This window comes from Apodemus sylvaticus, chromosome 16 (genome assembly GCF_947179515.1).
Source record: "Apodemus sylvaticus chromosome 16, mApoSyl1.1, whole genome shotgun sequence".
Lineage (NCBI taxonomy): Eukaryota > Metazoa > Chordata > Mammalia > Rodentia > Muridae > Apodemus > Apodemus sylvaticus.
In genome coordinates, this window is record NC_067487.1 from 61,693,668 (window position 1) to 61,708,419 (window position 14,752).

The 14,752-nt window shown below is 44.6% G+C and overlaps 1 protein-coding gene across 1 annotated transcript in view; it reads right to left on the reverse strand.

The window, feature by feature from the left end:
* Positions 1-14,721, reverse strand: part of Mrps27 (mitochondrial ribosomal protein S27) — a 71,081-nt gene extending 56,360 nt beyond the window's left edge. The window contains exons 1-3 of the mRNA XM_052159845.1: positions 14,638-14,721; positions 10,983-11,060; positions 433-503 (exon numbers count right to left, since the gene is read on the reverse strand). Of these exons, the coding sequence (XP_052015805.1) occupies positions 433-503; positions 10,983-11,060; positions 14,638-14,710 (222 nt within the window). The 5' untranslated portion in view covers positions 14,711-14,721. The remainder of the gene's footprint in view (positions 1-432; positions 504-10,982; positions 11,061-14,637) is intronic.
* Between the last annotated feature and the right edge of the window lie 31 nt (positions 14,722-14,752).

Genomic DNA, 14,752 nt, shown 5'->3' on the forward strand with positions numbered 1-14,752 from the left:
CACACACGATGTAAGGCAAGAAACCAGAAGAGTGGCTGCCACGGAGGTGCCCTGTGGCGGCTCCTCCCACTCCTCCCCGCTGCTGCTCTGACAGGACTCCTACCCACCACCCAGCAGCAGTCTGTTCACCATTAGTATCCATCCTTCCTCAGATGTTACTAGCTACTGAAAATACGCTCACTGCTATCACACTGAAGGATATGTTAACTTTAAAAACACAGAATAACATAACCCGAGGAAAATAAATAAATCAGTGATTGCTATCTTGAGTCTGGTATATTTATTTCCTTACATTTCAGCCACTACATCACAAAATATCTATTGGCAATTATAAAAACATACTACACTGTGGAAAGTTATTTCCCATGTGACTACTATTTCTACAGCACAGTCCTGTCTATAGGTTTGAAAGTAGGTTTAAAATGGTCTTACCCGTGATACTGCTAAAGAACTAACAGGCAATTTTCTTTCATACGCTTTGTCCATTAAGGATGCAAGATCAGCTGTGAAGACAGAGAAAGAACCCTGTTAAATACATACATTTCTCCAGAAAAATCTGACAGATCTGACTCCTGCCAGATGGCCGAGAACGTTCCAAAGTCAGTGTCTGAACAGATACTCATTCTTGCTCTTCGTCAGAAATTGAGGACAACTATTTAGTCACAGTTTTAAATAATTTGTTGAATTAGAGAATATAAAATAATAATCTAGCTCTTAAAGATGGACTGAAACATAAAGCATGAGGTTTGTCAGTCTGTGGGAAAAGGAAGCAGGAGAGAGGCAAGCCGAGAGCCGCCACTCCCTCTCATTCCCCAGAGGTGTACCCGAGTCACAGACGTGTACCCCAGTCACAGACGTGTACCCCAGTGACAGACTGGCAGCCACTCCAAAGGTTCACATAGTTGCTAAACAAAGGAGAAGGCCCCGCCTCCCCTTCCGATCAGTAGCCTCCCCCGCCCAGGTGTTGGCTCCTCTCACAGACCATCCTTAGGGCACCTGGAATGGGGGACTTCACACTCATCTCAGACCCTAAAACCACCTTGATCCAGGCAACACACACTGCAAATAGTTTATGTCACATCTTGTCACTGTTCCTCAAGTTGACAGTACTTTCTAGGTCCCTTCACTGTCACTCATAACCATCCCTTCCCGATGGCAAGATAATCGAGGGAGCATTATCCATGTGTCCAATCTGCCAGGCCAGCACTAGCTCTCTACCTAGAGAGGGCCTTAAGTAAATACGTATCTGCTCGTCCCCACCCCACTGTTTCTCGGCTCCAGGAGGATTGTCTTTCTTTCAGTCTCTCGATGCTGTAATGTCCAACTCTCAGGAGTAGAGTATGCTGTGGCTTCATGCCTGGGTTCAGGCGCTATGTGATGGCAGTCTCTCCCACCGCTCTAATCTCACAGTTGGCTCTGCATGTAGACATCTACCCCCAATTCTGGCCTTCAATTCCAGACCAGCTTTCCAGGTGTATAGGGATGCCTCCATCTGTGTGTTCAACAGGCCTTTCAATTGCACATCCCTAAGTTCTCAACTGTTCACTCTAAACATGCATCCCCATCTCAGTAAAGAGATGGCTGGATGGCTGACAAAGTAGGCGCTATCCTTGATCCCACTGTTTTTCATACTAAGTAACTGGTCAGCAACACCTACAGGCTCCAGATTTGAATATATACAGATTTATTTCATCACCTCCATGGCTAGGCTTCTAATCTCTAACTTCCTGACCACGCTTTAATGACTATTAGAGGGTCTAAGGGATAGTTCAGTTGCTAAAATGTTTGCCAAGCAAGCATGAAGTCTGATCATCAGCACAAATTTAAAAAGCCAGTCCTGGCGGCATGAGCTTATGATTCCACAACTGAGCCGGCCCCTGGGGCTATCTGACCAGCCAGTCAGCTACCGTGCTGAGTGCCAGACCAGTGAGCAACCTTGTCTCAAAACACAAAGTGAAAAAAACCTGAGGTTAGCCTCTGGCCTACACCCACACATGCACAGGTGTGCACAGGCAGCCAGCATCATGCACACACACACACACACACGTCCTCACCTCACACCCCACATGCACAGGTGTGCACATGCAGACAGCATCTTGCACACAAACACATGCGTCCTCATCTTGCCCTTATAACTGATGCTCACACGCAAGCAGGTTGAGGGAGGCATTTAAAGACAGTTCAGATTCTGTTATTCTCTTTCTGAACCAAAATATTTTCTACTAACTACAAATACCCATATAAGATGGTCCCCCTGCCCTTCCAGTCAAAGTGCCAGGGAAGAACTGAATTCACCGACCTACCTACGCTCAGTTACAGGACAGTTCTGTGAAAAGCATTCAGGAGATATCTAAGGCAGGAAGCAAAGGAAGAGTGGATAAGGAATAAACGGAACACTGCTCAGGCTTTCTCAAGAAGTGAGCAGCAAATCTTGAGACCTTCGGACACACTCAAGTGCCACCTGTTCACCGCTGACTTCTTACTGTGCAGTTAACTATTTTCTCTTCTTGCCTCAGGGAAATGGGCCCTATGATTTATAGCAACTGGGGAAAAACAGCTTGGTAGAATTCCTAAAACCTGACTTGATACAATTAGCCTTTTCAAAATGACTATTTTAAAAGTACCGATTGAAACAGGTGATTACAGCATCTGTAAAACCTACAAACAGATCCTTAAAACCCCTTCCTATCAGGGACCGATAATACTGACAAGTGCGTTTGCTCATAATTAGACACTCTTACTACCACGTCTATAATATAACCACTCTTATGTTAATGATCAATATGAAGAATCACCTCCCTTTATTCAAAATTTATAATTTAAAAAATTTAAAAATTTAAAAAGCCAGGATCAGGAGCTACTGGCCTAATTAAAATGGCCTGCAGGGTCCTTGGCCTGTCCTTTTTGTGAGTATGCACAGTGTCTCACCCATCACAGGACTGAGACAGCTCACTGATTGCCTCCAAGCATGGTAACAGATTCTATCTGAAGACTTCACACCAAGGTGTCTTCAGTGAAGTGGAATTGGCCAGGGCTTCTAAAAAGGCAACAGCTGCAGAACCGCCATCTTATGAATAACATTTACATACTGTGCATAGGAAAGGTTTGCTGCAAACACACTACGTGACCAATCACCTTGCAGCCCAGAGCTGCTGTGATGAATGAGGCAGAAACCAGGGAGGGGCGGGAGGGCCGGGAAGGCAGGCCCGCTGCAGCATACGGAGGGCCAGCACCACAGGCTCCTGGATGGTGGCCTCCACAGCCAAAGGCACACTTCGTGCTTTACTGAGGGCCAACAGATGCCCAGGTTCTGTTCAGTGGGCTGTGCCAAGGAGGTCGTTTTGCTGGGCTCTCAGGTCCCCAAGCACACTCACTGAAGCTGACGGCTGTGGACAACAAAGGCTGTGGGGAAATGGATCTGAACCACAAACTCTTCATTTAGCAGAATTTTCAACTATGCAATGTGGAAATGGGATTAGAAGATGAAACACAGGATAGTATTAAAGCGTTCTTGTTTGAAGACAGCAGCAGCACTGAGGATCTAAGGACAAAAGAGGGCCTTACTGAGGACTTTTTATAATGATGAGTAAACTCCCAGGGGTTTAAGACTTTGAATTTCCAGGCCTGCCGCCCAGAGTAAGGGTCATGGTCTATAGCTCTGCAGTAAACAAGGGCATCCAGCTCTATTAGCAATAATTCCAGCAGCTGATGGCACAGCCAGTCAAGGATATATGCTGTGTAAGAATTACCTGTGTGTGTGTGTACACTACCCGAAAGGATAAAGTGGTGAGCATTAGAATTTAAGTTAAATAATTACCTTAGAGGATGTAGGATGACAATCTTTAAAAAGATGGAACTAGAGGCTCTAACTTTCAGACCAGTGGAATGGGGTTGGGGGTGCATAACCCCACCCACTTCTAGCCGAAGCGGAGAAGGGAGTGGGAGAGTCTCCTGCGTGTCATGTCAGTGAGCAGGTTTCCCCCACCGCAGGTTTCCGTCACCATCAACTGCTTCACCACAGTTGCAGAAACACACCTTCCCTGTGGAAGAAGATGGACGTCCTGGGGCCTATAGGCGGCTGGAGCAGGGACTCAACAAAATCACTCACCGGGCAGAGGATTTAGGTAAACTCAGCGCTGTTTAGGCAAGAAGTGTGCGCTCACCACAGAAACACGCTGCTCAAGAAAGGATCTCGCCGTATCTAAAGGAACTTAGCTCTCCAAGTAGCACTCCTAGAGAGGCCTGCAGACTGCAGCCCATCACCACCTGCTGCTGTTTTGTGAAAAATGTTTGCTCAGGTAGGCCAGAAAAAAATGCACCCTGTGATATTCCACTTTGAATTAAGAGTGGAAAGGTCCGTTTGCCTTCTGGATGGACTCTCCAGTGTCCTACCACCCCAGGGCCCAGAGAGACCACTTAGGTAGAGATGGCTACACTATAAATTTTCTTCTGTGGTTGCTGACAGGCAGAAGGCTGAGGCAGGGATGGAGGGAGGGAATCCAGGCCTTGAGCTCTCCACCCCTCCTTCAACAGCAGGACGTGTTTTCTGAGACTTGACCTTGAGTTTGTCCCTACGGCCTTCTCCTCCACTCAGCTCCACACCATAGGTAACGAGCAGCAAATCAAGCCCAAAAACCACTAGTTGGCTCTTTCGTCAAGGACTAAATCTGCAGTAACTATGGAAAAGGACAAGAGTCGGCCCATGGGACGAGTGACATCTTAGGCTTCTTAGATCTGTAGGAAAAACTATGAGATTCTGGGTTGTTTTGACTCCAGAGTTGGGGTGTGTGGACCTCCTAACAATATTGACTCTTCCAACCCATGACAACAAAAATAAAAAAAGCAACAGCAACAACATTAGCAACAGAAAAAGAAAAAAAAGGGTAAGACTAACCACAAACAAAATGACCAAAAATAAGTTCTGCTGGACCATCAACCATGGAAAAAAGAAAACAATAACAACAAACAAAACAAACTTTGAACCTTATATTTTTTTTTTTTACAACTGGGACAGATGGAAAACCAGACATATCCAACACCAGCAGAAAGATGAAACCTGCAAATCAAGAGTATGAGGTGTTCTACAAAAGGTGAGTCTGAGAAAGTGTGACATGTAAGTCCTCTGTAAGTGAAGAAAACATGTTTAAGACATGACAAAATGTGAACATGCAATGTTTAAGGATGGCATTACAGTTGTCTTTAAGAATTGCCATCTTTTGGAGATACATACCAAAATACATATAAAATGACCAGGTGACAGATTTACTTAAAAAGCAGGAAGAGTACAAGCTATAGATGAAATCGAAGTGATAACTGTTGAGTCTGGTTTACCCTCACGATTCAAAAAAAAAAAAAATTAAAGAGTCAAGAGAGAGTACAACTGTTTGTGTGCTTCAGTTAGGTCCTTGTTCAATTAGAGCATTAAAAATATGTTTATAAGAATGCCAGAAACCAGTCAGGCATGGCGGTGCTCACACTCAGTCCTGGCACTTGGGAGGCAGAGGAAGGTGGATCTCTGAGCTCAACGCCCGCCTGACTAGCCAGGGTTACAAGGTGAGACCTTGTCTCAAAGAGCAGAAGTTGGTTATTTCATATATTTATGTGACTCCTTTATAGCTAACAATGACTTTAAAAACATATTATCTTTTTGAAATATACAACACACACACACACACACACACACACACACACACACACACACACGGACTGGTTTAAACAGTACAAAGGATTAGGAAGAGGAGCAGCCTAAGCTGATAGCAGCTGAGAGCAGATGGTGGGCGCTGGGGCTTCTTTGCAGCATTCTGTCTACTTTCCCGTTTTACACTTTCTCATGTAAAGTGCCTACGTGCTTTTACAAAGCAGCCTCTGGTGATGCAAATCAGAGTTCGGGTGTCTCTGAAGACAGCGAGGCACAACCGGGCCTCCAAATGTGAAGACTCCAGCTCCTATGCAGGTGTGCTCACATTGTAGTAATTCGCTGCATAAGATCTGTGCATCGTTTTGAATGCACAAGGCAATGCAACAAGTACCTTTAATGTTCAAGGACCCTGGGCACCCCTGAAGCAGCCTTCCCAGGGAGGGCGGGAAGAGCCAAGGATGCCACACCCGCAGCGGCGCCAATGAGGGCCACAGGAGCAAAAGCCTCATATCGGCCCTCCTTCCTCCTCCAATCAGCGAACCCGACCCGAGCACCTCACGGCCCTCCCAGCGTGATATCCAATCACGACGCTCCACATGAGCGCACGTTCCCGGATAGGCCCACGCCCCAGCGCTCCTGGAAGGGCGGTTCTTGCAAGGATCACACTGCCATCTACTGCCCGATTCTCGGAAATGCAGCCACAGGAGCACCTGGAGCAGTCAGAAGTCTCCCTGCTCAGAATCAGTCATGCTATACAGAAAAATGTGCATCTATGACCCAGAGGGGGGGGAACAGTTACTTCCTGTTACACAATGGGAAAGTACAGCTGCCAAAGGCTTCTTTTTCTTCCGGGAAGTCTGAATTCCAAAGTGTACTTCACATCAAATATACACAGGGATGTACATACACAAGGGATCCAGGGACTCATCCATTCTGCATCTTTCTAGGATGAATGTTTAGGAACTAGGGCAGACATCACCCATCTCTGATTTATAGCTATAGAAATGAACAGTGACAGCTGGAAGTGGTAGCATTGGGACACAAACCCAGACACAGAATCCGCATGATGCTACCAAGGGAAGGCACAGGCTAGATACAGAGTAGGAAAACAGTTGACTGGAGGCAGAGGGCAGCAATGACTGAAAGTGTTCAGTAAATGATAATTTACTCAAGTACTGGTCTTAACAGAGAAGAGACAATTGGCCCCGGTGATATTTATGTGTCACAGATTGTCATCGTCTTCTTTGGCAAACAACTTGTTTATCCATGTAACGAGGACGAAGACCGCTAGATTTGTGTCCGTAGAAATGATCTAACTATACCTAAAACAAGACCCAACAGTGGCTGGCTCCACTTTCTCATCTTTTCTCCACACCTAGGAAAATGTTTAATAATAAACTTTCCTTTATATTTTCAGAGCACTGTGGATAATTCACATGTGCACATGAGTGATCTTTGCTCTATAACTATTTGAAGCTACATTGAAATTATCCTAGCATGTGGCTTCTAAGGGGAGAATAACTGAATTCGGAGGCATCTTTACGTATGTGTAGATTATCTGTGACTTTCACGATGACTGGATCGCTGGCATGTTCTAGAGAGAAGACAGAGAAGTCGTATACATGCAATGGTGTGACTCCCCACACAGCCCTGCCTCTGCTGGGAACCACGCTCTACCCATAGAATGGAGAGCACAGCACGGCAAGGCCTGGAAAGCCCCGTGCAGGAGTGGGGATCGGAGGCACTGGGTGAGAACCAACATAGCCACACCCAGCTCCTGTTTCCAATACCACTCACTGCCCACTAAAAGGAACGAGAGTTCCCAAGGAAGGGCTGAGTCCAGGCTTGGGAGGAAAGGTACTAACCCTAGAACACACTGCTAAGTGGGACAGTAAGCAAGTGGTGAGAAAGAGAAGACAGAATATAACTGGGAAGCACTTATGTTAGCCGGGCAGCATGGGACACTGGGCTCCAAATACTGACAGCAGTGAACCAGTGGGGAAAATCCCACCAATCACCAAATGTCAGCATGATGTATGACCACAGACAAAAGACAAAGAAACACAAGAGGAAGCCAGGTCTGCTGCCTAAGGGGACTGCTGGTGCCAACTAGCAAATGAGCAGGGCTTGAGGGAGGTGGAGAAGCATCACTCCGACCTTTACAGTGTACACTGACTCAGGCCAGAAGCACAGAGGGAAACAACTTGAGAAGCAGCAGGAAATCATGGCTATGTTAAAGGTCTCCCTCCTAGTCAAGAAAACCGGCCAATGTTGCAACTGAGAAGTCAGATGCATGTGACTAGGAGATCAGAGCTGACGGTGGAGGCACAGAGACACCAACTGTGGCATCAGATGCACCGACAGGGTCACGTCATCACAGAGTAGTCTGCATGGGGAGGCACAACTGCAATCAAATGGCCAAGTGTGATGGTTTGTATGTGCTTGGCCCAGGGAGTGGCACTATTAGAGTTGCAGTAGGTACGTCACTGCGGGTGTGGGCTTTAAGACTTTTAAGACTAGAAGGAAGTCTTCCACTAGCAGTCTTCTGATGAAGATGTAGAACTCTCAGCTCCTCCTGCACCATGCCTGCCTAGATGCTGCCATGTTCCTGTCCTGATGATAATGGGCTGAACCTGTGAACCTGTAAGCCAGCCCCAGTTATATGTCATCTTTATAAGACAACATGCTTTGGTCACGGTGTCTGTTCATAGCAGTAAAACCCTGAGACATAACGAAAGGTAAGAAAGTCATAAGAAATGAAAAAGGATACGGGATAATTTCAAAGTAAGAAGACCTGATTTAAAGGCAACGTGAACCTGGAATGCATCCTGTATCAGGGGAGGACAAAAGTTGATAAGGGACTCTTTGAAGTCAAGTAACAAAAAAACATATGAAAAAAGTGTTAACGAGTGAACTCAATAAACGTGCTGTGATAGACGACATGTGTGCACACTGATGAATTTAAGACAGTTAAAAATAACACGTGTGCTTTTCTCTTGCTCTCTCCTCTTGCCCTCTTTCCTCTCTCCCCACTCCCCACCTCCTCTCCTCCCCTCCCCTCCCCATGCCCTGAATAAACTATTCTATATTAAAAAAAGAAACCAAAAACCAAACAGCATGTGCGTACCTCTCTGATAAGGACAATAGATCTCTCTCTCTCTCTCTCTCTCTCTCTCTCTCTCTCTCTCATACACACACAATAGATCTCTCTCTCTCTCTCTCTCTCTCTCTCTCTCTCTCTCTCTCTCTCTCTCTCTCTCATACACACACACACACAAACTGCAGAATGAGAAAACAAAAATGTCAAAATGAAAGCAAAAAATGAATACGGGAAAAGGGTAGAGAGGAACTCAGTAATTTTTTGTAAACTGAAAATTACTTCCGGGGCTGGCGTGTGGGTCAGCGAGTAAGAACGCCCGCTGCCCAGGCATGAAAGCCTGAGTGTGAGCCCCCCCCCCGCGCCCCCCCCCCCCCCCCCCCCCCCCGCACCCACACCGCAGCCCAGAATGGCTGTGTGCAGGCCTGCCACCCCATCCCTGCAGTCCAGGTGGGAAGCTTGCTTGGGTTGTAGGTGGTCAACTCATCTCCAAGTTTAGTGAGAGACATTTTTACTGCTTTCAAACCTGTTCCTAATTAATGCAACTAATTTCATTTTAACACACAAATACAAAGTAGTTCTTGCATACTTAAAAATAAGCTGGATTTTTTTCATTAATGCATTCTTCAATAAAAATTGACTGAAAACAGACCTTTGAGTTACTCAGACCTTTACCAAAACTTGTGATTTTTTACAATAAAAATGTCACTCAGGTATACCTGCGATGTCTGATTTTGCCAGTATAGTATCTCTGTGCCCATGGCCATTGTCCTGTGGGTCAGTGGCTATACACAGAAAATGAAAGCGTATAGTGACATCCAAACCCTCAGTGATGCCTGAATACTTCATTACATCTCAAAATACTACTATACACCACATTACTTCATTTTTGTTTCTTTTTTAATAGCATGGTAACTATATAAGTTTTAAAGTATTATGTTTAGAAAAGTATATTAGCTTTGAATTTAATCTCCAGATACTATAAAGTATTGGATTTAAAGGCTGCCAACCCTTAAAAGTGAGTCAGTCTTCCCTGTGGAAGAATTGACCACTCACCTTCAGAACCTGCCCAGCTCTGCTCTGGCCAGCCCTGGCCACACACACATTCCAGGGATGCTGTACATACACACTTTCCAGAGCTGCTGTACACACATGCATTCCAGAGCTGCTGTACACACATGCATTCCAGAGCTGCTGTACACACATGCATTCCAGAGCTGCTGTACACACATGCATTCCAGAGCTGCTGTACACACATGCATTCCAGAGCTGCTGTACACACATGCATTCCAGAGCTGCTGAGCTTTGCCACTCGCATTCTCAAAGGAGACCATGATCTTTCTGAAGCATCCTAAAGGTAGCCACAACTATCAGGTGCGTTCCTGCTCTTCTAGAGAATCCATCACAGATAAGACTTTGTTCTTATCTAACACAAGCACAGAGGAACTGTGAAGAGTGAGCACACGGAGGTGGGGGGTGGGATGTGTTGGGTCAGCACAGGGATCCACGTGCACTGCGCTGGAGTCTCACAGCCCTCGCCCATCTATTCACTCCCCAGTGTCGGGACAGGCTTGCACATTTGGAAAATGTGCTTGTGGGGTCAGGGACTTCCTTTAGGCCCTGGTCATTCATATAGGAAGGCTGCTTGCTATCTGTGATGAAACAAGGAACAAGGGAAACAGGGTTCTCTGAGCTTGCTGCTGGGAAGATGCTCACCATCTTTCCTCACTCTCTTCCTGTGGCTTCCGTGAGACTGCAAATTTGCTTCCAAATCTGTCGCCTGGCAACAATACCGTAAAACAGAGGCAAGCTGCATCCAAACTACTGTGCAGTGAACAAAAAGCAAGAAGGAACTGTTTGCGCAGCCTCAGTAGTGCATTATCAAGGTGGACAACAAAGACAGTTCTAGGAATGCAGAGGGCAGCAAAGGTGTATGGTTGTAACTCTTTTTAAGACTTAAATGAGCCGGGCTGTGGTGGCGCATGCCTGTAATCCCAGCACTCTGGAAAGCAGAGGCAGAAGCAGGTGGATTTCTGAGTTGAGGCCAGCCTGGTCTACAGAGTGAGTTCCAGGACAGCCAGGGCTACACAGAGAAACCCTGTCTCAAAAAAAAAAAAAAAAAAAAAGGACTTAAATGTACTTCTGTGAGCCAGGTCATCATAGAAGAATCATATGATATGTATCATGTGAGCATATGATGTGAGGAATGTGGACTGACCACGAAGGTCATGATATGGCAACACCTACCCAGATGGTATTGCTCCTTCTCTCTCGCTTCCCACTGGTGGCTGTCCACATACGCTGCGGAAAGTAGGCATCTTTTACCTGAGGGAAAGACAACAAGTTCAACAGGAATGTTTCACAGATCTTTACTGAGCACTACTTCTGTTGTATTTGCAACTACCAGCTTATGTATTTTTAAAATTCAAATGTGATACTATAACAACTATGGCACAGTTCACAGCAAAACACAGAAAGGTCTGGGAAGCTCCACAACAGCTTTACAAGAGAACACGCAGGTCATCCTCATCTTTTAATGTTAAAACTGAATGTCATTTATACTATTAAGTCAGAGCCCAGCTCTTCCGAGTCCTAAAGTCCTTCTTAGACCCCAAATAGCCTGTCAAACTATGCTAAGTCGTTAACTGCATGAGTTACAGTTATCAGTCCTGAAAACATTTCCATTTGGCTCAGATTGGCATATTTATCAATATTTTGCATAAGGCAAAGAGAAGTATATACCAAGACTTGGTATATCATTGTAATGAAATACTATTTAGTAATTTAAAAATAAGAATCCTGAAAATATTATGTTAAGTGAAAGATACCAGCCTCAAATCATGTCCCAATTAAATGACGCATCAGAACAGGGAAATCTAAAGAGAGGAAGTAGGCCACATGTCACCCACCTACAACTGGGAATGGGGCCTGAGGGAGTAAAAGTGACTGGCAACAAGAGATATAGAGTGTGATAACACATATCCTGAGGTGTTGGAAAGATGCTTACACACACTGAAAGTCACACAACTGTGTACTTTCAGTGAGTGAGTTACACAGCATGTGAATTCTCGATCAAAAGAAGGGAAGGAACTCTAAAATACCAGGCAGATACCCAGTGATCACAACAGACCACCTAGGGATTACAACCTGAGTTTTACATCAGTGAAGATGACTGTTCTAGCTTCTACATACATGAATTCATACAAACATGTGCATGCAAGCATACAAACACACATACTCGATACATACACACACACACACACAACTCTTTTAAGTAAAACAAAATATCACACTCATCTTTGTGCATGTCATAAAGATCAGAGGTTTTTCTATCACTACACACACACTGAGGTTCTGTGTAATAATGGTACTACCAAAGAATTTCTATGGCCAGGGGCAAAAGATAAAAGGGGATAGACCAGAAACAAAGTGGAAGATCTAGCTCAGACTCCCAAACTTTGGTGTGAATCTCATTAAAATGCAGACAGTCTCTCTGTAGGCCTTGAGTGCAGAGATCCTGGCTTATCTGACAAGTAACCCGACAACAACATTCAAAGTGCTCAAACCATGTCTGAATGAGTAAGGGACAGACTTCAGACTCACAGGCTTAGGTCTCAGCCTCTCCAATCCCTCTCTGCACATGCCACTCAAAACATTTGCTTAGCCAGGCTGGAGTGTCTGTAAGTTCAAAGCCAACCTGCTCTATTCAGTTTCTAGCCAACCAGCAACAATATGCCTTGGAGCAACAATATTCTCTAAAATAAAAAGAAATGTTTCTCCATGGAATTCTGTACTACTTTGAAGGACTACAACTTCACACATTTGGTGAAAAACACATTTGTTTCTATAGCCTTACACATTTTATTACTTCAGCCTTTTTGTTTGTTTTGTTTTCTGGAAACAGGGTTTCTCTGGGTAGCTCTGGCTGTTATTCTGTAATTCCCTTGGAGACCAGGGTGGCCTTGAACTCAGATCCACCTACCTCTGCCTCTTGAGTGTTGGAATTAAAGGTGTGTACCACCAAGTCTGGCTCTATTCAGGCCTTTAATCAAATGTCTCCAAGCAATTTGTCTGTATGTCTTGTTTTTAAAGTAAGAAAATAATGTGATTGTGGAAACAGACAAGCTTTAGTGGCACAACTTAATTTTTAGCCCTTGTGTTGCCAATAATAAATGCTATGAAAATTGGGCAAATCATACAACATCTCTGAATCTCATCATATACAAAATGAGGGAATACCACCTATCAGCATGGTAGTCAAGGCTCACTAATGTCTCATCGTCTACTAATCATGGGACCCAGCAAGATTTCCTTCCCCTCTCTTTTCCATACACCTGTCTTTTTGTTGTTGCTCTATTTCAGTTCATTTTTCTTCCATCTTTTTGATCATTTTAGCTGTACTCTTTCATCCTATTTTCAGTAGACTATTTAGAAGTCTCGAAGTGTTGCATAGACTGTCTGATCTGTCATAAATTTGTACAAACTGAGTACTTGAATCAGGGTATTTATACACATACCCAAATCTATCCCATGTACTTATATTACCTTCCTATAGCCTCCACCTACAGTCTAATGCAGTGTCCAAAACACTTTCTTTAGAAATGAAAATGTTACATTCGTAAGTTGTCCAGGACAAAAGCCACCAGCTACACAGATCACACTGAGCACATAAAACATTAACTGCCACTAAGAAACTTAGTTTTTAATCTTATTTATCTTCATCTTATATTTAAATAGTTACGAGTACTAGCAACTACCATGTTGTAATAGCTTACGGCAAGTTTACCAGTTTCAACTGAAACCAAACTGCCAAAGTAAAGGTTCTCTCAAGTGGCTCTACATAATTTCTATTCCTTTGTCAGAATGGTTGTCCCAGCCATTATAAGCAACCAACTTCCTCTCCTTTATCTACTAGAGTGGGGCTTATTAGACTTCAACGAGTTTACTATCAATCGAAATGAAATATGCTAAGTAGCTCTACAAGAGTCTTGTTATTTTAGTGCCAAATATTGTTCACATCAAAACGTCAAATGCGTGATATGTAGCATTCTTGCCAGGTAGTTCAAACGCTTTATCTTTAGAAAACTCTTGAGACCAACTATGAAGTTTTTAAATGGTTGTGCACTTAGTAGTGTGAGCAAGTGTATAGTGCTGTTCTTTTTGTAATTGGTGTTAAGAGTCTGATTGAAAATAAGCAGCATTGGAAATATCTCAGTATGGTTAGTTCGTTTTACTCCTGTAATCTGGCACATCTTCAAGGATTATGAGGTTGTAACCACTACAAACTTGGCTTTTGCAAATACTTTAAAACGTATTTTTCACCATTAGGTCCATTAAAAAGGCTCTGCGTGCTGTGAGATTCAAGTCAAGACATCAAAGTGCTCTGCTTGCATACAAAATTGTAACAAAAAAGAAATGTCAGGCAGAAGTTGTGACCAAGGTCACCATGTAAAGTGAGGCTAGTATTGAAAACTTCTTTCAGGAGATGAAGACCAAGGGCTCGGGTCATTATGCACGAGGCAGTGAGGCACCTTTGCCTGCTGACCTTCCAAAGAAATCTCGGGGGGAAGAAAACTGTTCTAGCCCACGGAGTGAACATATTCGAGTTTTTCATGATCACCAAAAGGTCTACTCGTTTAGCATATTAAACTTGCAAGACGTACGAAGAACCTCATGCCACAGCCTTCCTCTACTTTTCAAAAGATTGAATTGGCGGGTACTAGCCTTTAAAGAGAGGAGTTATTTTTTCCTTTCCGTGCTATCAATACCCTAAACGGCTTCACTAGCAACCGGATCCCAGAAGCATTTATGCTCTTCCTGGAAGCCCATCGCTCCCTTCATTCAGTAAATAGCGTGCTGAGAGGCCTAATGGAGCTGCAGCTCCACGGCAGCAGCCACCAACCTGCCGGGGCAAGGCGAGACGCGGAAATTCTCCGAGCCAGGAGCGTCCCACACCGCACCATGGGGGCCGCCATCTTGGAGCGTACCAAGTGGAACGCCGGCCGGGGGGGGGGGCA